Here is a 25,212-nt window from a genome sequence, read left to right on the forward strand (position 1 = left end):
TACCGTTTCTGTTAACGGACAACGATCTTAAATTATATTTTTTTCTAATTTCATAATAAATAATGTCATAATATGAGTCATGCAACGGCGCATCACATTTGCCGCGCACGCGCATCCATACTAACATCGATTAATTACATCTTCACATGTAACAAATAAAACAATGCATCCACGCATCGTATCCGTCGAATGATGAGTCGTATATACGCGGATATTTTTAAAATACACGACGGATGTAGGTACTTATATATATATATCGAATTATAGTAGAGGTATTATATTTCCCGTGCCATATGTATTGTATTTGTAGACGTTGTAAAAATAAATAGGTAGGTGTTAAACTATCTATTTATTTATTCTTTAATGAACATATTACAAAAAAATGTCTAGTACAAAAGTCTATTCGTATGGTGATAGAGTTTCTTCAACCATCACCAGAAAGGAGGTTTTTTAATTTGGTTGTATTTTTTTTAATGTTCGTTAAGTTAGTTGTAAACCGTCTGAAAGACTATAATTACAAATTCATCATCGTCATCATATCAGCTTTTAACCGTCCACTGCTCAACATAAGCCTCTCCCTAGGGGGTTTTGCCAGTAGTTGCCACGCTTGGCAGGCGGATTGGCAACCGCAGTTAGGCTTTAGGGTTGTTTTAATAGGGACTTTTTTTATGCAACTTAGAATAGCAAACAAGCTGACGACCCACCTGATGGAAAGTGGTAACCATCGCCTATAGACATGAGCAGTACCATGGACATTACAGAGTATACTGTTTCGCCCATGATACCTCCCATGCGATCCCATTCCTGAGGACTCAGATGTTATTCCTCTGTAACCTGTAAATTCACGCCATATCCCACCCTTCAAACAGAAACACAGCCATGCAAACACAACTGCTTTACGGTTGAAACACAAATGGGACAGAGGTACCCAAGCAATCGACTTTTGTACAAAGTCTCCCTCTGATGATCCATGATATGGTCATATCTATAGACAACGGTATGAAAGCCGTTAACTTGTTTTTAGAATTCTAAGTAGCGTTAAAAAAATTTGATTTTTCAACAACCTGGTTATGAAAAGGGGCGGTAAAAGTAACACAGTAATTCCTTAATACACAACTACACAGTACACATAAAATAAAACAATACATTAATTGTAATGATTTGGTTTAATACAACACTAATTAAGTATAATTTACAATGATCAATAAATGTATTCGTGGCCCAGTTTGGGCGTCAACATTCGTGGGTCTTGAGATGTCTCCCAAATAGGGCATCTCACTTGCACTCACCACATATCAACGAGCTCTCACTCACTCCCATTTGGGAGACAACGCAGACCCGAGCCGAAACACCATACAGCGAGAAACCGCTAATCGGTAAAATAAAATCATACATTAATTAATAACAATTAATCAATTCCATAATACAAATATAATCCTTTGAACATTTTAACCTGACTGCTTTTAATGGATCGTGTGAGTGTATGTATGTGTTGGATACACGTAAAATAATACACATAATACACAATACACATAAAAACTATGTTATCGAACTGTCTAGATTGCAGATATAGTATTGCTATCGGTACATATTTGTATATGTAACATCAACGGTTTGATTTTATTGTCAGAGAATAACTTTAAATTATTTTACAAAACAAATATGGCCGAAAACAGCCGCCATTTTTTATCTTGACTTTGTATTTAAATACGTCGATAGTTACCTGATTCAGGCAGTCGAGTTTTTTTTTAATTATTTTCCTATTGTAAGTAAGAAGGAAGTTAAAACATATATTTTATTGTTGTACTTGGTCGGTGTAATGAAATAAATCACGATCGATGCTCTTTATGGATCGATAAGTACAGTCACTTAAAAAAAAAACTCTGTAACTAGAAATGCCAGACTATTGAAAAGGAATACATGTTTCTAGCTTTTTCTGGCATAATTAATATCTCATTAAATTATTTCTACTGTCATTATTCTGAGTAGATAACCAACTAATTATGTAAATAAAAATTGAGCGATTTAAACAAAAATATTTACTAGTTTTAATTCAATGATCTATTGTAATTGTGATCAGCAGGTCTACTCTTGAATCTAATATTGATATCAAACCAATCTATTGCCAATGACAATTTTGTACTACACTCATGAAACAACAGTTAGGAATTAGGTTATAATTGGGATCCGTTTACAATAGTTTGCATTGACAAGTTACACTAATATGCACTCTATCAGAACAATATGGAACCATTATGTCGCTAGTATTACAATTCGAGAGTGCAAAATGTCTTAATTCCAATATCGGTTTATTGAAATTTAATTCAAGAGTAACCCAACATGTAAGTAGAAAATGTAAAATGAAAATTATATTTTATTATATATATATATATATATATATATATATATATATATATATATATATATATATATGTATGTATGTATATTGATATTGCACTATCATATATAATACGAGGTATATAAGAAAGTATTTTCTAGTAAATCTAAAGGGAAAAATAAAATATTTTGGTGCCTTCATACTGGGCGGATTTAACGAATAAATAGTATAAATGCTGGTTATTTTTATCACACCTATATATATGATAGTGTTATACCGGTTTTGAAAATGAACTAAGTTGGTTACCCAGTGTCTAATGGATCAGTGGTAACAACTTTGTTTCATATACCACAGTATACATGGTTTCAACTGTAGTGAAATATTTGGCGTACTTAGTCAGTTTTTTTAATTAATTTCTGATGATAATTATTATAATAATATACATGTAAATAAATTATAATAAATTGAAAATATTTGTAAATAAATACACTTGACAGTTGGTGTAGAACCTCTCATCGGAGGATCACTGAATGGCAAGATTCAAAAATCTCTATTCAGAAGAAATCTAGTTATTACTGAGTTAAGGTTATTAATTATTATTTTATTTTGATTGATAGTTTATGGCAACCATAAGGCATGGCAATCAAATCGGTACTACGTAACGGGAAGAGACGAGGGAAAAGAAAGAAGAGTGTATAGCATGGAAATTAGATTTTGTGAGAGAGATATCAATAGTGCTGTTTATATTTACTCATACAGACGACGTTTACTATTTTTCATTATGGTTAAATACTTATTGTAGAATTGTAAGTTTTTTAAGAGATTTTTTTTAAAATATTTAAATATAATATTAAAACATTCTTAAATAAATACAATTTACGACATAATACAGAAGAATAGTTTTATTCACAATAGGAAAGGCAAAGGAACTAAGCCATACAGCCTGATCTTCAGTATCGTTAACACCAACTGTCAAATGAATTAAAAAAATATAGATATAAAAAAATATATATATAATAACAGTAAAAAATGGAGCTGTTTCTACATCTTTCTGTATTAAGAAATATTTAATATTTTACACATTAGCATCAAAGTTATTGCAAATTCGACATACATTTAAATTACCCATCGAATTTATTATCTATAGATTTATAATAGGTATACATACATAGCCGTGATATGATATTTTCACCTTTTCTTAATTATTCGAATTATATTGATTATTGAAATTCACATTATTCAAAAAACCTATTTGTGTATTTTATATCCACTAAATATAACAATTTTTTTCTTTAATAAATGCAAAATTCGAAAATGCACGAAACAAAAAAAAAATAAGTAAAGTTTTTTTTTTTCATTTCTGTATCGGATATAGTAAGGTACAGTGAAAATTTTTACTAATCACTAAGTTTCTTCTAAATTTTCTACAACATGAACGATTTAATATGCAATAGTTATATTAAGTAAACGTTTACACGCGTCTAAATTTACCTTTATTTTTTTAAAGAATTTACAATTCATGATAGTCATGATAAATATTTACATTCTAGTTCTTATTCTAAAGAAAATAAAAAAATAAAATAAAAACAAATACAATTCCTTGGAATCAAATAAATTCGTACCATATAATTTATGGCACGTATAAACATTATAGATTTAATTTTCGAAAATCGAATAAAAAATAACCATTTCATTTTTTTTTTCTAAACACAAACGTTCAGATCATTATTACATCGATCACAAAATAACGACTATACGAAAAAAAAAAAGATTATTATAAAAAAATAGCAAATTTATTTTATTCACTATTCTTTTCTCCCGTAATGATTATTGCAAAAATGAGATCTTTGAAATCAAGTTCCAAATTTGAAAAGTTTGTATTCCACGTCGTATTAAACGGTCGTCGGTTGTATTCAAAGTTTAGGAAAAAAAAAAATGCGAAAACTTCAAATAAAACGCTAGGCGTATAACGTTTGTTATAACTTGTATGTACCGTTATGTTTTATTATAATTTAATACAACTACTTATTGTTCTTACTATTTGTATGTTACAAGATGATTAAATATTTTTAAATATTGATATGGACCTTTTAAGGTTACTCGTCGTTGGCTGTTCACTTGCGTATCTTTGCCTAAAATTCACTAACACTTATACTATAAATATATCACTAACAAATATCTGAATTACAGCTACCAAAACTAAGTATATTAAGACGAATAAAAAATAAAAACTCGTAAAACCTATAATACTTCGAAGTGCCCCGTTAAAACCGGGTGAATTTATAAAAAAAATAATAATAATAAACAAAAAATATATTTGGTTAATAGTTACACAATTCCTTTCGTTTCGTCCTTTTTAAATATAAAAGTCCAACAGTGAACACATTACACGTTCTAGAACACCATTCTAAACAACTTGAATAAGATCTAAACCCGTAAATATAAAGTATTACATACTGTGATACTTATAGCTCTAAATATTATTACGCAAAAAAAAAATCACGACTCACTTTGCGTTTTTGAACGTAACCATTTAATCACACGGATTCAGTAACCGGTTTTAACCACTTTAAGCGACACTTAACTGGTTCGAACTGGTGCCGGCCGGTTTATTTGTCAGATCTCTGCTCGTTGAGGGATAAGTTCTCCGCTTCGTCCTTGATGTGTGATATAGAGGCCCGGTATCTATCCTCGGAACGCGGGTAGTCGTCGTAGGGGCTCGTCTCACCAGATCTATTGCTTGACGACTCCTTGTTGGAATTTGTGTAATCACCTGGAAATTTAATATTACATTAAAATCTTACTATAATCATTTAAAACTGGAAGAAATCTTTAAGAAATATATTTATAAGTAAATGAACAAAAACATATAAATAAATTAATAAATAAACTTTTATCGACGTAAATCTCACACAAATATTTACCATAATATGTGTGAATTTACAAAAATGAAATTAAGATCTGTATATCATCATGTCTTGGATGGCGACCCCGTACAGGCAAACCCAGTGCCTTCACGACCCCCACTAGGTGGAGTGACGACCTTAAAAGCATTGCAGGAAGTCAGTGGATGCAAATAGCTCAGGACCGTTCCTTATAGCAGTCTATGGGAGAGGCCTATATTCAGTAGTGGGCAAATAATGGCTGAGATGACGGTCATCATGTCAGTTCAGTATGGGTACTAGCCATAGGACAAGATCTTCTTAGTTTGTAGCTAGAATTTTATATATAACTAGATCTTGGGTTTAGTCAAGTCGGCCACTCCTGATATATAGAATAGTGAGATGGTGTATTTTTATATATTACTAGCTGACCCCGTAAACGTTGTTTAACCGCTTATTGCGAAATATAAAAATCGCGCTTAAAAAACAGAGGTTGATCGTAAAAGGGTGAAAATTAGAAGATGTATGTATTTATCAATGCTAAATCATTTTTTTTTTTATTTTTAGTTAAATAAACTAAAAATAAAAAAAAATTGTCAAAAAAATAAAAAAAATATTTTTTAGGGGTGGGTCGGTCACCCTTATCATTGAGGGGTATAAAAAATAGATGTTGGCCGATTCTCAGACCTACCGAATATGTACACAAAATTTCATGAAAATCAGTAAAGCCGTTTCGGAGGAGTTTGGTAACAAACACCGTGACACGAGAATTTTATATATTAGATATATATTTTTCATACGAAATCTGCAACAAATTCAATCACCTTTATTGGAATAATCAGAAGCTTGCATCTCATTCTTGAGCGCGTATATGTTGGGCTTGATGTCCTGTGCATCGGAGGCACTGAGGTCTTCCGCTTTCACCTCGTGCGACGAACTACTGCTGCCGTACCCATTCATTATTGGAGGACGGCTGGAGGAAAAAGGCAAAAAAGTTTTCTCTGTTAATATTTTTTTTAATACAACTTAAAATAGCAAACAAGCTGACGGCCCACCTGATGGAAAGTGGTAATCGTCGCCTATAGACATGAGCAGTACCATGGACATAACAGAGTATACTGTTTCATCCATGATACCCCCATGCGTTGCCATTCCTGACGACTCAGGTGTCAATCCTCTGTACCCAGTAAATTCACGCCATATCCCACCCTTCAAACCGAAACACAGCCGTGCAAACACAACTGCTTTACAGCTGATACACGAATAGGACAGAGGTACAGAAGCAACCGACTTGATTATAAAGAAGAGAGATGATATGATTTTTCTAATGTCGTAATTCAAAACTTAGGGATGGTATTCACAAAACTAAACAACTTTCCCCAAAGTGAATTCTTTTAGCAACCAATATGTTTAGTTCCCTGAAGTCACAAACTTTTTGCAACATAAAAAAGCACTTCCTGCTAGCTTTCTTTTCCTTTTTAATTCTATTTATCATAAGTTGTATACTGAACTTTAACATCTTCCAAAAACACTCAAGTTATGGAATAATAGCCGAGGCTTTTCCTAGTCTATAGCATGGAGTTCTTCAAAGGGCGTTTTAGAGTTTCTTAAGGGTCGGCAACGCGCTCGAGACTTTCCTGATGCTACAGGCGTATATAGGCTATGATAACCCCATTTACCGGGGGGAAAGTGATTGTTAGCAATGGAGTTTGACAGCCCCATTGCTAGCAATATGCCCTATTAGGTCGACCTCCACGTGGTTCCCCCTAGAAACCATCGTGAACAATTCTTGTTAAATTGGTCCCATGGTCCAACTGACCTGCTTCATCCTCACCTATCATTCTTCACTGGTGCTCCGCCAGCGTATCCCGATAGCGCAGACGGGGTTACCATTCCATTATCACCCATTAAAAAAAACCCCATTTACCATCAGACGGGTCTATGTCGCCATAGTAGTAAAAATAACAATTCAAGTTAGTGTTGCCATTAAAAAAAAATTAAGTACCTGTAATCGTCGTGCGATGACGGATACTCGTCAGTTTGCATCATATGATCTTCACCAGACATGTACGACAAATTGCAGTCTTCCATCATACCCTAACGGAAAAAAAAACAATATTTTAAATAAGTGGGTAGATGAAAAAAAATGTTAGGATTAATAATAAGTTTATATATATAGGAATATGTGATAAAGCTATTTTATTAGTAATCGCTGAAATTATTAATTTTCGAAACTAAATAGATTTAGAGTCACTTAAATGTATAAAAATAATAAAAATTTATTAAAACATCATCAATACAAATAAATTTAAAAAAAAAACAGTTTTCCTCTCTAATAATTAAACCAGTTGGCAATTAGTAGTAAATTTGTCAATTAATTTCCACAGGATTTTTAAAGATAGTCGATTTAATTCTAGGCATATTTGTTATAGTTGCGGTTGCCAACCCGCCTGTCAAACGTGGCAACTCCTGCCAAAACACCCTTTATGGGGAAGGCTTATGTGCAGCAGTGGCAGTGAACGGTTGAAATTAAAAAAAAATTGTTATAGTGTAAACTATACCTGAAGATTTCGTTTCAGTGCTTCGCTATAACCATGCGGACTTGTCATCATTGGAGGACTTTGGGCTCCCATGAACCTGTTGAATAAGAAGGCAATTGTAAATTCTCGTTATTTTCCTTGCTAAAGAATTTAACAACTTTATTCTTTTTAATCTCAACTATTATCCAATTTTTTTTTTTTGTAAAAATTAATATAATTTGTAAATAATATATGAATGAAAATGGATTTTTATTATTGTCTTAATGAAAATAAATAATAAATAAAAATCATACCCCGGCCATTTCAGACCTCTTCTAAAGTAATGGTAAAACACCATCTTTAAAATTTTCTAGCAAAACGTTCTTTTTTTTTGTGAAAGTGTAAATTGTGGAGTGTTAAATTTTGAATAAAATAGTCCAATTTGTCTGTTTTGTATGTGATACGTGTGCAATGAGATGTGTGTGTGTGTGTGCGTGTGTGTGAAAGAGAAAGATAAATAGAATAAAATAGTATAAAAAAGCAAGCTTAATGATAAATTTAAGAAAAAATACATTTACCATGCGACAAAAATGCACATGCAAAGCCAATAAAGCGACATACTTACCTGAAATATTAGAAAATCGAGATGATACGAGCACATGCAAAAGTTAAAGGGATTAAAATGTTAAAAGATCTCATTAATCTTACTTGGGGAATCCAACGACGATCCTCGTTTACAAATAATATGTTTCAAATACATGCATATCGTATCAAGTAAACATTTTCACTTAACTTTTTTACTTTGGAGCGCCTTAAGGAGTATCATCAAATACAAATCAAAAGAAAATATTGGAAATTACATTAGCAACATATGAATTAAGCTAATTTTAAACAAGTAATATATTATATTATGATGTTAAAAACTATATAGCAAAACAATCGGTTATAGCTTTGCACTCTAAGAGTCCATGATACCGATGGATGCTTAGTTTATGTATAGACGATATATTTGGAATTTATCTCCAACAATTTATAGTCTAAGCAGTCACCAGTTCATGACAACTATAATTATATCGGAACAATCACGTGTTCTAGTTACATTCTAACATGACAGTTTAATTAATCTAAACTTTCACAGTGATACACTTTACATAATGTCAGAAACATCGATCTAATATATAAAACCTAAAATTATCAAAAAGTAAAAAAAAAAATGATAATTTCAGGTTACTTTTATATCATTTACATACAAAACTCTATTTTGGACACGATCGTCCAACGATTCTCGTTTATATAATTGTTTGTTTTAATATATAAGTTATTACTGCTTACAATAATCATATAAGAAACCTAAAATAATATTCGGGAAATATACATATAACGATATGATTTCCGCTCTTTCAAACGTTTCAGCGTCCAAGATAGCACTATATTTGACTTCGCTATTACAAGTGGCAATGCAATGGTGGTAAGGTTATAGTTTTGTTTTTGTAATAGTTGAGGGCGTATAGTGCACAATCGTGGCGCGAAGTGTGAGAGGTGAAAGATTCGTTGGACGGTCTGAGCGCGGTTGCGCGGTTGCGCGGTTGCGCGGCGCCTTACTGTGGCGGCGGGGCGCTGGCGCCGGGCGCGGGCTCGTACTTGCGCGGCCGGCCGCGGCTCAGGTGGCGTCTCTTCACGAACTCCGCGTCGTCCACCATCCAGAACGAGCCGAAGTCGTCCTCGTAGCGCACGAAACATTTGTGCAGTGACAGGTTCGTCCGGATCGCATTCTATAATTCATCGCCGTTTAGAACAAGTTTACATGTGGGACAGGGCGACCTGTGCCGGTTACGTTAACTTATCTAACAGTACGCTCCATGCGTCCATCGTTTATGGGTTTTAGAATGTTTTCAAATTAGATAATATTGTGAACAATGATGGTTTAACGATAGATGCACAGCGAGATCGTCGTGGAGGGTATATTGTAATAACGGTTCGTCATGCAGGATTCGATGGCCCGAGAAGAGAGACCCCGAAGGAGAGGAAAGACAGGAGGACCAGGTTAATAGGCAAGCGAGAAAAACGTTATTCACCGTTGCTGAAATCCACGTACACACACAAATAACGAGTATACCTAAATACGAAAAATACAAGACCTCACATTGTTGTAGTGTCGTAACCATTGGATTGGAAGACTCTCCCGGTTATAACACTACTTACAAATTCAATTCAAAATCTACACAAATAAATACAAGTCAAATCTGTAACGAGATAAAACGTTTATTTACACAATAAGAGTTAGATACATCGCTAGATTAGATAGAAAATATTTAAGAGAAGATCATAAAATGTTAAATTGTGAAAATTGTTCAGTGTTATTTTGTTTTGTATTACTGTCTTGTCTGTCAATTGATTTTTTTTTTTTGTTTATTTGTATTGTTATAGTAAAAGATCGTTGTATTGTTATAGTATCATGGGCGAAACAGTGTACTCTGTTATGTCCATGGTACTGCTCATGTCTATAGGCGACGGTTACCACTTTCCATCAGGTGGGCCGTCAGCTTGTTTGCCATTCTAAATTGTATAAAAATAAAATAAAGATTTCTTTTTCTTTATATAAAAACACTCGTGACTGTTTATATTACGTATACAAGTACATTAATTACTTTTTCTATTATTAAAGGATTATGATTATGATTTAAAAATATTTAATTATTAAATTTCGTAGTAATTTCTATTTTACGTACATCAATTAAAATCAAATGATATTAAATTTTAATGATTATCAGTACAACATGTATGTCTCTGGAATCAAAATTGAAATCCAATGGCATTAATGTACGAATACTAATATTAGAGATTAATAATATATTTTTTAATTCTATTAAAAATTGTAAAGTGTAGTTAGTAATAGTTTAATTATTCAAGTGCAGTTTATTTGAGTTTTTAAATTTGTGTATGTGTAAATTTGTGTGAATGAATGTAGTTCATATGACTCATGTATTTAATTTGTATCATTTTGTACAGTTAGTATTAGTTTTATATTTAATTATTTCAATATAGTTCATTTGGCTTCTGGAACTTATGTATGTTTAAATTTGTATGAATTAAAGTAGTTCATATGATTAATGTATTTAATTTGTATCATTTTGTGCAGTTAGTTTTGTATTTAATTATGCCAGTACAGTATATTTGGCTTTTGAAGTTTGTGTATGTGTAAATTTGTGTGAATTAATGTAGTTTATATGATTCATGTATATAATTTGTATCATTTTATACAGTTAGTATTAGCTTAGTATTTAATTATGCCAGTACAGTTTATTTGGCTTTTGAAGTTTGTGTATGTGTAAATTTGTATAAATTAAAGTAGTTCATATGATTAATGTATTTAATTTGTATCATTTTGTGCAGTTAGTTTTGTATTTAATTATGCCAGTACAGTATATTTGGCTTTTGAAATTTGTGTATGTGTATACAAATTGTATGGATTAATGTAGTTTTTATGATTTATGTATTTAATTTGTGTCATTTTGTGCAGTTAGAATTAGTATTGTAGTTTAATAATTTAGGTGCAGTTTATTCGTGTATTAAAATTTGTGTATGTGTATACAAATTGTATAAATTAATGTAGTTTATATGATTCATGTATTTAATTTGTATAATTTTGTGTAGTTAGAATTAGTATTGTAGTGTAATTATTTAGGTGCAGTTTATTCGTGTTTTGAAATTTCTGTATGTGTACACAAATTGTATGAATTAGTGTAGTTCATATGATTCATGTATTTAATTTGTGTCATTTTGTACAGTAGTTAGTATTAGTTTTGTATTAAATTAGACAAATATAGTTTATTCAAGTTTTGAAATTTGCGTTTGTGTATACAAATTGTATGAATTATATAGTTTGTATAATTTTCATGTAAGTGCTATTGTTAGTGCCACAATGTTTTGTTATAGGTGTTAATCATAGAATAGTTTTGATTGTCATTGTTTTTGTATTTCTGGACAATTATTAGAATGTTTATATTTTGTTACATGTAACTGCAAATGTAAAATAATTAAATCATACAAGTAATGTGTAATTTTATGTATATTATTCTGTGAGGTGTTAAGGTACTATGTGTTAAGGTATTAGGTATATACGATAAAGGCGTTGGCTATCAACGTACCGTGTGAATAGTTACTTAATAAATTACATGTAAAATGTATGCAATGACTTGTTTAATGTTTATTTGATAGAATATTCAGTATTGTGAATTGTACAGGTGTCTGGTGTTTGATATATTATGTTTATGTATGTAAAAGAACTGCATACTAATTAATATTATGGACATAGATATGTTTTTTATGCAACTTAGAATGGCAAACAAGCTGACTGTCCACCTAAAGGAAAGTGTTGACCGTCGCCTATAGACATGAGCAGTACTATGGACGTAACAGAGTATACGATTTCGACTATGATACCTCTCATGGGTTGCCATTCCTGAGGACTCGGGTTCTATTCCTCTGCACCCTGTAAATTTACTGCCATATCCCACCACTTCAAACCAAAACACAGTCATGGAAACACAACTGCTTTACGGAAGAAACATGAATGGGACAGAGGTGCCCAAGCAACCGACGTTTGTATAAAATTTCTCTCTGGTGATGTTCCATTTGTAATAATAATAGTATATGCATTATGTTGTTTACCATTGAAATTGATCAGAGTAGACATGGCCTAAAAATTTGTAGTTAATTTATAATGTATTAGTAAAAATTTTTTTTAGAAAAAGATAATCTAAATTTGGTGGTGATATGTTTGTTTTTTTTTTTTTTTGGAAAAATGATAATGTATTTGACTTACATCTGTGGAAACAAGAGTAAAAATTTGTATATTGGATGTATGAATTTATGTGTTTGTGACGTAATGGTGACGATGGTGAATGTTTTGATACAAGTAAGTTTTGAACAGTGTACAATTGAGTATTTAGGAAAGTAAATAACTTTGTGATAAGTGCATATAGAATATGAATGGATGGATGGATTACGTATTGATGGATGTGTACTTTTTAAGTTGTATCTTTTGTATGTGTACATGTTTATGTCAGTGTTGTGTTGTACAATTAAAATACAACTACATTATTTTGAAATGCTTAAACGTGCATATTGATGCAAATAATTTTTATATTGTCTTGTATATTTGAAAGATGTATAATATGTAACATGTGTACTTTGTAATATTTTGAAGTGTATTCTTGTATGTGTAATATGATGCACATTACGTTGTCGTTCATGTACGTAGTTGTATATGTTTTGTCATAGTTATGAATATAGAACAGGTTGTATGTGTATACAATGTGTACTAATGTGTATACAGTGTGTTTTGTCGTAAGTGGAGACACAGAGTGTGCAGGCTGTGTGTCGTGGCGTGGTGTGGAGGTGCGCGGGCGCAGGCTGTAGAGCTGCAGAGGTATAGAACAGGTCTGAGGGCGGGCGCGGTACCCGGCGTGCAGCGGCGGCGGCGCGTGCGCGGCGCGTTGCGGTCGGCGTTTGTGGAACTCCACCTCGTCGACGGTCCAGACAGCTCCTTTGACGTTCTCCACCCGCATGAAACACTTGTGCAGCGACAGGTTGTGGCGCACTGCGTTCTGTTTCGTACTATTCTAGTATTTATTTGCTCCCTACTGGTCGTCTAACACGTGAATGGTCACCGGTGTGACGATGTGACGACGTACACGGCCCCGAGTGTCAATACTGACGTCTATCGGCTTACATTGACCATTAGAGTATTTCAAAGTTGTGTACTTTGATTGATGACATTAAATAACTAAGAACAAGGAATTACATAGAATGATAAAATAAAAACTGTAAATCATATGGTTGCCTCTTTTTAGGCAAATATAACTAGTAAAAAGAGGACGAAAGATACACACACTATCAGTTGCTATTTTTTTCAATTCATAGCAGGCTAGTGTACAGAAAATGTTATACGGCCGTATAACCCTACCAAATTCAGATACAACCTGCTTGCATACTTTCTACATGAACTGTGTCGAATATATAATCGTATAGTAATGTAAATGAACAAAAAGTTTACATACACATTTTTTTTTTCGTTTTACTAATTATATTTGCATAAGAAGAAAGAAGGCGACCATATGATTTACAGTTTTTATTATATCATTCCTTCTATGTAATTCCTTGTTCATAGATTAAATATTTTTTATTACAAATGTCAATTTAGTAATGTCAAACAATTGTCAATGTACAACTCCCTTAATTATAATTATTACTGTATTATTAGCTAAATACCTATAAATACTAAAGCATTAACAACTTATGTTGTATTATATTAAGCATAAAATAAATACACATACATACTATTTAATATTCATTTCTTTCAGTATCGGCTAATAGGAATCAAAGTTATTAAATTTTTTATGCTATTTAAAATGTAGATAATGAAAAAAATGAATTGATAATTAAAATAATACGGAAATCTAATATTACCTTTCCATTTGGTTACATCAGTCGAATATAACGATTAAAAATAGATATGTGTTAGCTATCATTTAAGTTTTAAATTCCTATATAGCAACTACTTACCAATATTTATTTTTTATTGTCTCAAAAATTTCATAATTACAAAAATAAACCAAGATGAATTTAATTATGTATAAATTAAATTATTTTATTATTTAATAATTTACTTGTCTATAAATTAAATTATTTTATTATTTGATAATTTACTTTTCTATAAATTATTTTATTATTTAATAATTTACTTTTCTATAAATTAAGTTATTTTATTATTTAATAATTTAATTGTGTATAAAATAAGTCATTTTATTATTTTTATACTAAATATAGTAAAATCATTTAGTAAAATGATATTGTACAAAAACATACCTTCCATGTGGCGGCGTTACGTCTAAAGTAGCAGAACGTGCTCTGGAACCAGTTGTATATCTCGTTCAGAGTCAATTGCTTGTCTGGAGATTCTATTATAGCCTAGAACAATAAGAAATATATAATTAAGTAATTAATTATACAAAATTCTAATAAAATTAGCTGCGTTGGTCCCGACATAGGCCACCCCTTCCTTTTCCTTGGGTGTCATAAAAGGTGACTAAAAGAGCCTATGGTCGAGGAATGGGCAGTAGCGTCTATATATATATATATATATTATTAAATGGTTTACTTAATCAAAAGCTAGATAAAAATCTGAATTAGAAATCAACTCACCTGTCTGATCAGCGATGCGTAAGTGAACGGAGGTCTTACATCAGCAGACTTATAAAATTCGCGATTACGCTGAATCTCTGTAAAATATACAGTATATCATATAGCTAAAATAAACCATATAGTCTAATCTAAAACTAAAGAGGTCCTATAAATAGATGATACTGTACAATTAATTTACCTTGTTGAACATCTAGTCCAGCTCTTTCGAGCATATAGGGAAGACCTTTGAGACAGAAACAAACATTTTATCCAAAAAGCATTTTATCAAGTTCAGTAGTTGACAGATAATGGTACTGCTCATGTCTATAGGCGACGGTTACCACTTTCCATCAGGTGGGCCGTCAGCTTGGTTGCCATTCTAAGTTGTATTAAAAAAAAAACTTGGATGATGATGATGATCTTATGAAGTTATATACGTCTTTTCTTCTTAAAATATTTGCATGCCTACATCTTTTAAGGCAATTAAACAGGTGCCAAAATAATACCACGTGGCTTGTAATAATTTTTAACTGTTTAATGCAAATAAACTCATTTAATTTAATTTCATTTCCTTTAAATTTTTTTATTATTTAATATTTACGTAAGATTGGAATAAATCATTGCAAAAATTGTAAACAATGCGAGGAAAGATATTCAGATATAGGCATCGTACTCATTCTTAAGAAGACCTTAATAAAGTCGAAATAATTGTTCAAAGTGACGTAAATAGAAAACTCACTAAATTTCCGATGTTTAGTTAAACAAATATATATATAAATGAATATAAATTTAAAATAAAAATTGCAATAACTAATACTGAAATAATAAAAGATAAGATTGTAGTACCTCCAGCAATAGCAACACCAGATTTATCAGAGACACGACGTCGAACTGGCCCCGGAGAAGCACCTTCACTAGTAGTACCTGAAAGTGAGGTAAAAATGTCTTAATTTGGAATAGTCTCATTTTTTATATTTGCATTTTTTTATACAATTTAAAATGGTTAAAGAGCAGACGACTCACCTGATAGTAACTGTCATCTATAAACATGAACAGCACCATAAGACTTCAAAGATACCCATGGTATTTCTTATATGTTAAATCCTTAGATTATTTAAATAGAGTGTCTCTATACAAATGCTTCGAGAAAAACGAGACAACTTTTTCATACAATTTTGCGTGATAAATATTTAGTTATGAGTGATTTCCTTTATAACTTCTATATTTATTTTGTCTTATAATTTTTACATCTTTTTAATCTGTAAACACTAATTTTATTTATTAAATATTACGTCAAGATACATTTTAAGCATAAGTATATAGAACACTGACAAAAAAAAAACGAGTCAGCTAATTTGACAATCAGCCGATTAAAAGTTGATCCGTTTTTGAGGCTCGATGCTTTATCTATCTCGATACTCGAGGTTCTATATAGTAAACTTTACGGGTACTATCCTTTTTTGTACCCATCACTGTTCGTATCCAGTATGGTAGGTCTAGAAACGCTCGAGGTAAGGCGAAAGTGTAATTGGATGATGCACTATTATCGGTTGCTCAACGGCGGAATAGACAATCCTGCAACTTTTAGCCGTTGTTCTTTGTACGCACACCAACGCTGCATGCGATTGCGTGCTTGTTGATTACTATCGGCACCGCCGGTTCGCACCTGTACTGCTCAGTTTGCTCCCACTTTACAGGCTATTTCTCTGCTCAATTCTCTGATTGCTCAGCAGCCAGGTATTGATATATTAAATAAATATACTATAAGTGCGGTGAGTAATTTATAAATAAATAAATAAATCTATATAATCTATAGTTAAATCCTTTATTCCTAAACACATATCTTAGTATCCTGATAATTTCATTTTATCTACTTTTAGAGAGCCTTCTAGAATACAGAATAGTAAATTTAAATTCTAAATGTTAATTTATAATCAATCCATCCAGGACCGGGCTAAGTGATGGGGTGCTAATTGAAAATCAGCGTTTCTGCTTCTGCAAGAACTTTAAGCTTAATTAGCATCCTTTTTCATTTCCACAACACTGGCTGATTTCAACTAGATTTTAATATAAATGTAAACTTTTTTTTCTATATTTTCTTTAACGTTGTTATTACTTGCTAATTTAAGTCTATGTAAGTGTTTTGGATTATTGAAATAAATTTATAAAGTCTCACCGTGAGGATGTTTAGCGGCATGGTGCGAGGTGTCCCTGGCTGCGTGCAAGTGCCTCATCATGGCGGCGAGGCGGTCGCGTTCGCGACGCAGTTGCAACTCCAGTTGTGCTACCACTTGCATCTGGACTCGCGCTTGCGCTGCAGATCTATCGTCCAGAGTATGTGCAGCTTCCAAATGTCTGGTAAGATTACCGGTAATAATTAAAGATCTCTCTAAACTAAATTATTGACACCCATTAATACCTCATTTTCCATGAGTAGGGAAAGTGGACAAAATCTTATCTGAGAAATCAGTTCAGGGTACGATTGGGCTAATACCTAAAGAAGGGGGAAAGGGATTGTTAGCAATGGAGTTTGACAGCCCTATTGCTAGCAATATGCTGTATTAAGTCGACCTCCACGTGGTTCCCCCTGGAAACCATCGTGAATAATTCTTGTTGAATTCGTCACGATGGGCTAACTAACCTGTTTTATCCTCACCTATTATTCTTCACTGGTGCTCCACCGGTGTATACCGATAGCGCGGGTGGGATTGCCATTCCATTATCACCCAATAAAAAAAAAACCTATAGAAGGTAAAAGGCTTTAAGAAAAAAAAGATGTCACACGTTTTGACAATAACTGCTTATTTTAGTATGGTATTATCCTTAAATGCAATGCAGGGAGTCAGTGGATGTAGGTAGCAATAGACTAGACCATAGACTGCTATAAAGAATGGTCCTGCATTCTTTATGGCAGTCTATGGGAGAGGCTTATGTCCAGCAGTGGACGGATAATGGCTGAAATAATGATGATTATCTTTACTAATATTACAAACGAGTATATTTGTTACCTCTTAACGCTTTATAAGCTTTTGTATTAATTCAATAATTGAATTTTTGTGTTCACATTTATCATTTTGGATTTTCACATTCATGTCACTATTAATTTATGTTTATTTAATTTGTATTATTTCTAAATTTCTAAATCTGCAATGTTTCAAATTTATGATTTACCTGTCTATGTATTATTTTGTAAAGCAAATCTTCCTAGCTGGTTACTTCTGTCCTATCATGCGTGTTATTGATAAATATAGATAAATTTGCATCGTTGACAAAGGTCGCAGACATATTATTATGTACATATTGTATGCACTGATTTTTAAAATAAAAATCTAATGACAAATAAAACAATTGTATGATAATGAAACTGGTTACAGAAAAAAAGAACGATTAAATTTTAACAAATAGTTTACCAAATTAGGTTGTGAACACTATGTTTCTGTTAAGAAAAATAAAAAAAATTAAACAGACAGCGAATTTACAGGGTACAGAGCAATAACATCTTAGTCCTCAGGAATGGTAACGCATGGGAGGTATCATGGGTGAAACAGTATACTCTGTTATGTCTATGGTATATAGACTGCTCATTTCTATAGGCGACGGTCACCACTTTCCATCAGGTGGGCCGTCAGCTTGTTTGCTATTCAAAGTTGCATAAAGAAAAAACAATATATAATTTTTAAAAGTTTTAAAAACAATGATATTCTGAATTCCCAGTTATCAGTAAATGAAAATTAAAATAATTAAGACTGTTCCATATTTTCATTCCACAAAAAAAGTCGACTATGGCAAAATAATTTATTTTAATTTGAAAACTAAACTACTGCTTCGATTTTGATAAAATTAAGTATATTAAATAAGTACCTATATCCTTTCAGATAAAAAATATTTTTTCAAATTGGTTTACAATTGACTGAGTTATAAAGTAACAAACATAGAAAAAAAAACAACTGAATTTATGAACCTTCTTCTTTTTGAAGTCGGTTGAAAATCAGTCAGGTGTGAGTATCTTTTCTGTGATATATATAAATATTAAAATTATTTTAGATTTTTTTGCTGTGTAAACTTAAGTGGGAATGGTATTTTTTGGCAAATTTTCTATCGTAAATCGAAAGTTTTTACCATTTTTTTTATTTTTTTTTTCTTGTTATTATATTCATAGTACAAGCTAGATGGTGCTGTGTAACATATGTATAACAAAATTGTATTTATTTATTTAATTACAATACTTACTTGAGAAACGCTTGATAATCTTCTGCGAGTGCATCACAGCCCGGCCACTTGCAGACACCTCGTCCAAACAAAGGATGCTCTTCGATTTCACCACCCCATAACATTAGACCTACAAAATTATAATATTTCAATATGTGAACCGAAATATATTATTCTTCCTGATACACACGCACACGCACACACATTCACACAAACACACACACACGCAACATCACGCGCGCGTACGCACGTACACGCATGTACGTACGCACGCACACACACACGCACGCGACACACACACATATAAACACTAATCCGACAAACGTTGTCCAATCTTATTAATATAATAAAATTGTAACTAGACATGGGTAATATTTAAAAAAAACAATTATATAAAGGTCTTAATAAGGGACTAAACGCGTAATAGACGCCAAATTAAAATTTTTAAAATGTTTTATTTTCTCACTTCCATAAAAGACCTGTTAATGTTAACATAAATATCAATTACCAGGTGGAGCATTGGGCGGTACAGGGAGGGACCCGTGCATCAGATACTGGCGTTGCACTGCCTGCAACTGCTGTACTAGTTGTTGCTGTTGAGCGCCCAGTTGTTGCTGGAGAGATCCTGAAAAAGAAGGTTCATCAGCGAAAAGAAAACAATTAAACAACGAGCCATCCGTCATACTCGTGAACGGGTGCGTCTAGTAGGGACTGGTCTGTTCAAGAATACTGCGATCGATCGTAATTTTTATGAATATGAAGTTTGTGATAGTCATTTTATCATATCACTTTTTTTTGTAAACTCAACTTTTGTTTAAAAAAGCAAAAGCTCAGTTTCGTGGACGTTCTTTTCAGCTAGAATTGCATTCGGATCTAAGTAATAGATAAAATACAACTAGCTGACTCAACATACGTTGTTCTATTATATGCGCGAACTTAAAATAGCCTTTAAGTTTTCGAAATTTTCCAATTTTCTGCGCATTTTTCTAAAAGTTGAGGGATGGGCAGTAGCGTAAAAACAACACCAAAAGCCTGACTACGGTTGCCAACCCGTCTGCCAAGCGTGGCGATTACTGGCAAACCCCCTTTCTTCCTTTGGAGGAGGAGACCTATGTTCAATGGTGGACAGTTAACGGCTGAAATAACTCACCAGGTGAGGTATCAGGAGGTGGTAAATGAGACTGTGATAGCAGATTCAAGTTGATCTGATCCTGAAGCCGTGATTGCTCCAATTGACGTTTTGCCGCCTCCGAAGACATATGCTGTAAATAAATAAATGATGACATAAAAACTTCCTATAATTGTGAAAGCCTCTTTTCTTAAGTTACCTTTCCTAAAGATCGTCATTAACAATAATTCTGAACTTCTGAGTTATTTCTGGTCAAGCGAGATTTTATAAAAAGCTTAGAATAATGCGAACCTTCAAATATTACAAGAAATCGATTAATACACTACATACGGTTCCTGTAACTTTTGCAGGATAATCAATGCCTTTATACAGGTCTATTATTGCCATAATTTGGGGGCAAAATAGTTTTTGTTAATTTAATGGCATTTTATGTCTGATTTCACACCATATCCCTTGTGGGATAGACATAGAACTAAATATCGTATGCTACTTCCTTGCATAATTTTTTGCATTATCCATTAATCCATAATCCATACCCTTAACTCCTTTCAGGAATTCTTTGAATCTCATCAAAAATAATTCACAGTTTATCTGATTGTAATATAATAGGTTAGTCTGAGTGTCCTTTGGCATACTTCTACTTTTGAATTCATCATTCTTTCATCCAATATTATTTCATACCTGTTTCTGCATATGATGTTGATGAAACAATCGCTGCTTCATCAGCGCTTGCAGTTGCGAGTGCTGGTCTAGCAGTTGCATGGCTAGCAGGTCTGGTGGCACCAGTGGAAGTGGAGATCTAGCTCCTGCAGCACCGCCTGCGCTGCCCCCGGGAGAGCCTGGGGCAGGGCTGGATTGTGCTGAACCACCCGCGGGGGATGTTGGCGCTGACGCCTGCACAGAAAAGACATATGACTGTTCTGACAATAGAAAAAACAGAAAGCATACAAGCTTTTCCAATAATTTTTTGTGCACAGTTATATTTGAATTAACCAAGATGATAGTTGTGATTATCTTGGATTTTTTTTTTTACAAAAAATTCGTCATTCAACCAATAAAAACATTTTTTAGAAGTTACAAAATAAATAATTAAAGAATTTCAAATGGATTCTGTCTTATCATTAGTAAAGTTGGTAAACTGATAATACAGTTAATTTGTAGCCATCTGTATTTTTTCTTTTTCGTCAAACATCCAATTATTCATCAAGCGTCCATCTTTACAAATTTTAAAAATCATAATATTACTAGAATTATAGTGGTCATTGTCCAATTTTTACCCGTGCAAGTGCAAGAGGCTCATGGTCTCGAGGGGGCGAGGCGCGGCGCGGGGGCGAGCTGCGTCGGCGTCGCCGCGCCGCGTCGCCGCCCCACCTGCCGGACTCGTCTCTGTAAAAAAAATATTATACGAATAATTTACAAAGGTCTACAAGTACTACTTTTCCATCCGGTATGAGGAAAAATCAAATCGTAGTAGCGATTTTACATGTAAACCTTTAGAAAAAAAAGTTTATTTTAATTTAAAAGGACAGCAACGCATCAGTAACTTCTCGTATGTTGCTAGTGTCTAAGAGCCTGCTGTGATCATTAACTTAAAATGAGGTAAGCTGTATGGTCGTATATAAATGTTTCATTTAAAGAAGAACAGCCATACAAATTCAGTTGCTTGAAGGGACAAGATTGTTAGTAATGAAAATTAGTGATTATTGCTAGCAATATACTTAACATATTATTTATTTCTAAATAAATAGGTTGACCTTGACACAGGCATTCCAGGAAACCATCGTGATTGATTTTTGTTGAATCACAAGATAAACCAATTGACTTAGCCATCTTGACATATGACAAGAGAATCCATGAAAGGAACTTCTTTATCAAATGCGATTCCATGAGTTGGAATAATACAGAACCTCACCATTTTATTCATTCATGGACTCACTAGCAACAATGATTCCATCGATGGATTCGCTTACCACTTATCCGATCTCATCCTCACCTATAATCCTTCACCGGTATCATCCTTATCAACTCTATCAGTTTCCCTATCGGGAATAAAAAACCACACAGTATTTACCGAAAGAACTATGATTGAGACAGAAATATTTATGCAGTAAATTACAAAAAATTCTCGAAGGGTTTCCTTTAACAGATGGAGTGGTGTACCCATCAAAGTTATCGGTATACAATAGCAAGGCATCAGTGAACAATGAAATGAGAATGAACTCAGGTCACTTTTTAAAGGATGAAAACGGAAAGATGCGGAAATGCATGAACCCTTATGATTACACTATGGGCATATACTGGCGGGGCTCTAAAGAAGGATAAATAAGGATGAAGTCAGATCAATTGGGCCATAGTGACAAATTCACCAGGAATTAATCATGGTTTCCTGTAGGAACCGCGTGGATGTTGATCCAATAGAGTATACTGCTAGCATTTAGGACTTATAGACTCCTTTACTAACAACCCCATGTTCTCATAAAGGTTAGTTGACCGTTGGCCCATCTTGGCGATATGGTATCTGGTATAAATTAAACACTATGGATGACCGAGCCAACCTGACAGGGTGGGGGGAAAAGAGATTGTCAGCAATGGAGTTTGACAGTCCCATTGCTAGCAATATACCATATTATGTAGATCTCCACGTGGTTCCCCCTGGAAACCATCGTGAACAATTCTTATTGAATTCGTCACGATGGGTTAACTGACCTGCTACATCCTCACCTATCATCCTTCACTGGTGCCCCGCCGGTGTATAACAATAGCGCGGGCGGAGTTACCATTCCATTATCACCCATTAAAAAAACTGACAGGGTGCGTTGCCAGTAATGGGATCTCAAGTTTCCATTACTAACCATCTCTTTCCCTTCAGGGTTATAAAGTTAACACAGTATCCACATACCGGTCCAGACAGCGGTCCAGCTCGAATGAGTTGAGTAGCGGTGGCTTCGCGGCGCCACCAGGGTTTGAGTTCAGTGCCGGCTCCGGACCCTGTCACAACAAAAGAGAAATACATTTTAATTTTGTTAGCCTTTGATGTCATATTTCTTTGCGAGTCAAAACGTCTGCCTGTATAATTTCGGTCGAAATTCATTTAAGGCAAATTCTTTTAACAATAAATTATAACAACTTCTAGAATGTGCGGACAATTAACAACTACATTGCCGGTGATGATGCAATCTTTTGTTTACATTATTTCATTTATACTAACACGTGGTTTATAATATTAACCAAACATGTGTTCGCGTATTTCGTGTTACTCATAACTTTGTATAACATGTAGTTACCTAGGTCCTAGTGATTATTATTAAATAAATGACTAAAAATATTTATTTTGGGAAACTTAGCTTAAGTTATAGTTTCTTTTAAGGATTTATTATAATTAAATTAGTCACAAAGAGACGGTGTTATAGCTTTTATGGTAGAAGTACTGCGAGATACGTGATTAGCCGTTGTACTGGAACGTCCAAACGTCACTCGCATATTGTTTCTCGGTAAATATTTATTTATAATTAAACAATTGGCAATTTATTATAGAATTACATATAGTTGAAATACGAAAATTATATTTCAGAAATTATATTCATTACTGTAATACAATTTTCAAATTGTAATTATATCTATTTTGTGAATGAAGAAAAAAACAGTGGATTTAATTTGAATTAACACCTTCTTTGCTACGTGTCGTATGTCGGGGTCAGTCAGGATTGCCAGATCCAATAGTTTTACCAACCATATATACATTAATCTAGACAAATTTAATGCAAATAAGAATAGGCAATTCGTGGGCCATTCGAGCTCAATTTTAGACCACATTGTCATTTTCTATCATGTGAGTTCTTGATCAATCACAGACAACTTCAACAGTAAATAAACCAAAAGTTACTTTTAATTTTTTCTTTTTTAAAACGATACGACTTTTTCAACTTTTACCAAAATAAAAACTAGTACGGATTTGTGTCAACAATGTCGACGACAAAAAAAAACTATGTAATTAGAGGATCGAAGAAGTTAACTTCTTTGACCTTCTAATTTACTATTATTATTGGTATAAAATATACCAGAGTTAGCAAAGGTAGCTAAGCTTTGTTTAAAGAGGGACGCTGCTACTCATATTTCGACCATTAAGTTCTCTTAATTATCTCTGACAACACCCAAGGGAAGGGAAGAAGTGGCCTATTCTATTCTGGGACCGCACAGCAAACTTTTTTGTATAATAGATTTTAATAACAAGTAGCATAATCAAGTAACATACTGCATATCTCTGCACATTTATTACATACATCCATGTAACAATCTAGGTGTTATGTTTTGAAAAAAAAAGAGGTCATAGTTTATACAACATCTGCACCGGTGGTTTCATGTTTGTTATAGTACATTGTTTGTGAAAACAAATCTCCTGGATGAGCTCATAGTGTAAATATGTTGCCATTCTGAACACTCGGCTTGCAATCGTCACCTATGTTTAATGTTTTTTATTGATACTAAATTGCAGTATGTCATCTTGTCTTACTAATCTTAGTTATTACTTAAATATTAATTATGATACTTATTCCGTGTGGTCCCGGCATAGAATAGGGAATAGGCCATCCCTTCCTTTCCCGTGGGTGTCGTAAGAGGCGACTAAGGAAAGGCGAGTAAAGAAAAAAGGAGGGTAAAGAGGTTTGTTCAAGGTCGGCAACGCGCGCGTAATATCTCTGGTATTGCAAGTGTTCATAGGCTACGGTAACCGCTTACCATCAGGTGGGCCGTATGCTTGTTTGTCACCTCAGTGGTATAAAAAAAAGAGTTATGAGCAGCAGCGTTCCTCTTAAAATATCTCCAAAGCCTAACTGCACTGGGGGGAAAGGGATTGATAGTAATGGGATCTAATTGACCCATTGCTAGCAATACACCCTATCAGGTCGACCTTCATGCGGTTATCCCTGGAAACCATCGTGATTAATGCTTGTG

At 33.2% G+C, this 25,212-nt stretch overlaps 1 protein-coding gene across 4 annotated transcripts in view; it reads right to left on the reverse strand.

Moving 5' to 3' along the window:
- Window positions 1-1,147: 1,147 nt before the first annotated feature.
- Window positions 1,148-25,212, reverse strand: part of LOC113519389 (forkhead box protein P3) — a 122,410-nt gene continuing 98,345 nt past the window's right edge. For all 4 annotated transcript variants that reach the window (XM_052897157.1, XM_031909672.2, XM_052897160.1 and 1 more), the window contains 15 exons: window positions 23,162-23,250; window positions 21,540-21,648; window positions 20,944-21,156; window positions 20,284-20,395; window positions 19,642-19,758; window positions 19,155-19,263; window positions 17,101-17,279; window positions 15,771-15,848; window positions 14,946-15,022; window positions 14,610-14,711; window positions 9,342-9,511; window positions 7,782-7,857; window positions 7,226-7,317; window positions 6,045-6,193; window positions 1,148-5,111 (listed from right to left, as the gene is read on the reverse strand). In XM_052897157.1, the coding sequence (XP_052753117.1) occupies window positions 4,948-5,111; window positions 6,045-6,193; window positions 7,226-7,317; window positions 7,782-7,857; window positions 9,342-9,511; window positions 14,610-14,711; window positions 14,946-15,022; window positions 15,771-15,848; window positions 17,101-17,279; window positions 19,155-19,263; window positions 19,642-19,758; window positions 20,284-20,395; window positions 20,944-21,156; window positions 21,540-21,648; window positions 23,162-23,250 (1,836 nt within the window). In that variant the 3' untranslated portion in view covers window positions 1,148-4,947. The remainder of the gene's footprint in view (window positions 5,112-6,044; window positions 6,194-7,225; window positions 7,318-7,781; window positions 7,858-9,341; window positions 9,512-14,609; window positions 14,712-14,945; window positions 15,023-15,770; window positions 15,849-17,100; window positions 17,280-19,154; window positions 19,264-19,641; window positions 19,759-20,283; window positions 20,396-20,943; window positions 21,157-21,539; window positions 21,649-23,161; window positions 23,251-25,212) is intronic.

This window comes from Galleria mellonella, unplaced genomic scaffold, assembly GCF_026898425.1.
Source record: "Galleria mellonella isolate WM207_F2 unplaced genomic scaffold, CSIRO_AGI_GalMel_v1 utg352, whole genome shotgun sequence".
Classification (NCBI taxonomy): domain Eukaryota; kingdom Metazoa; phylum Arthropoda; class Insecta; order Lepidoptera; family Pyralidae; genus Galleria; species Galleria mellonella.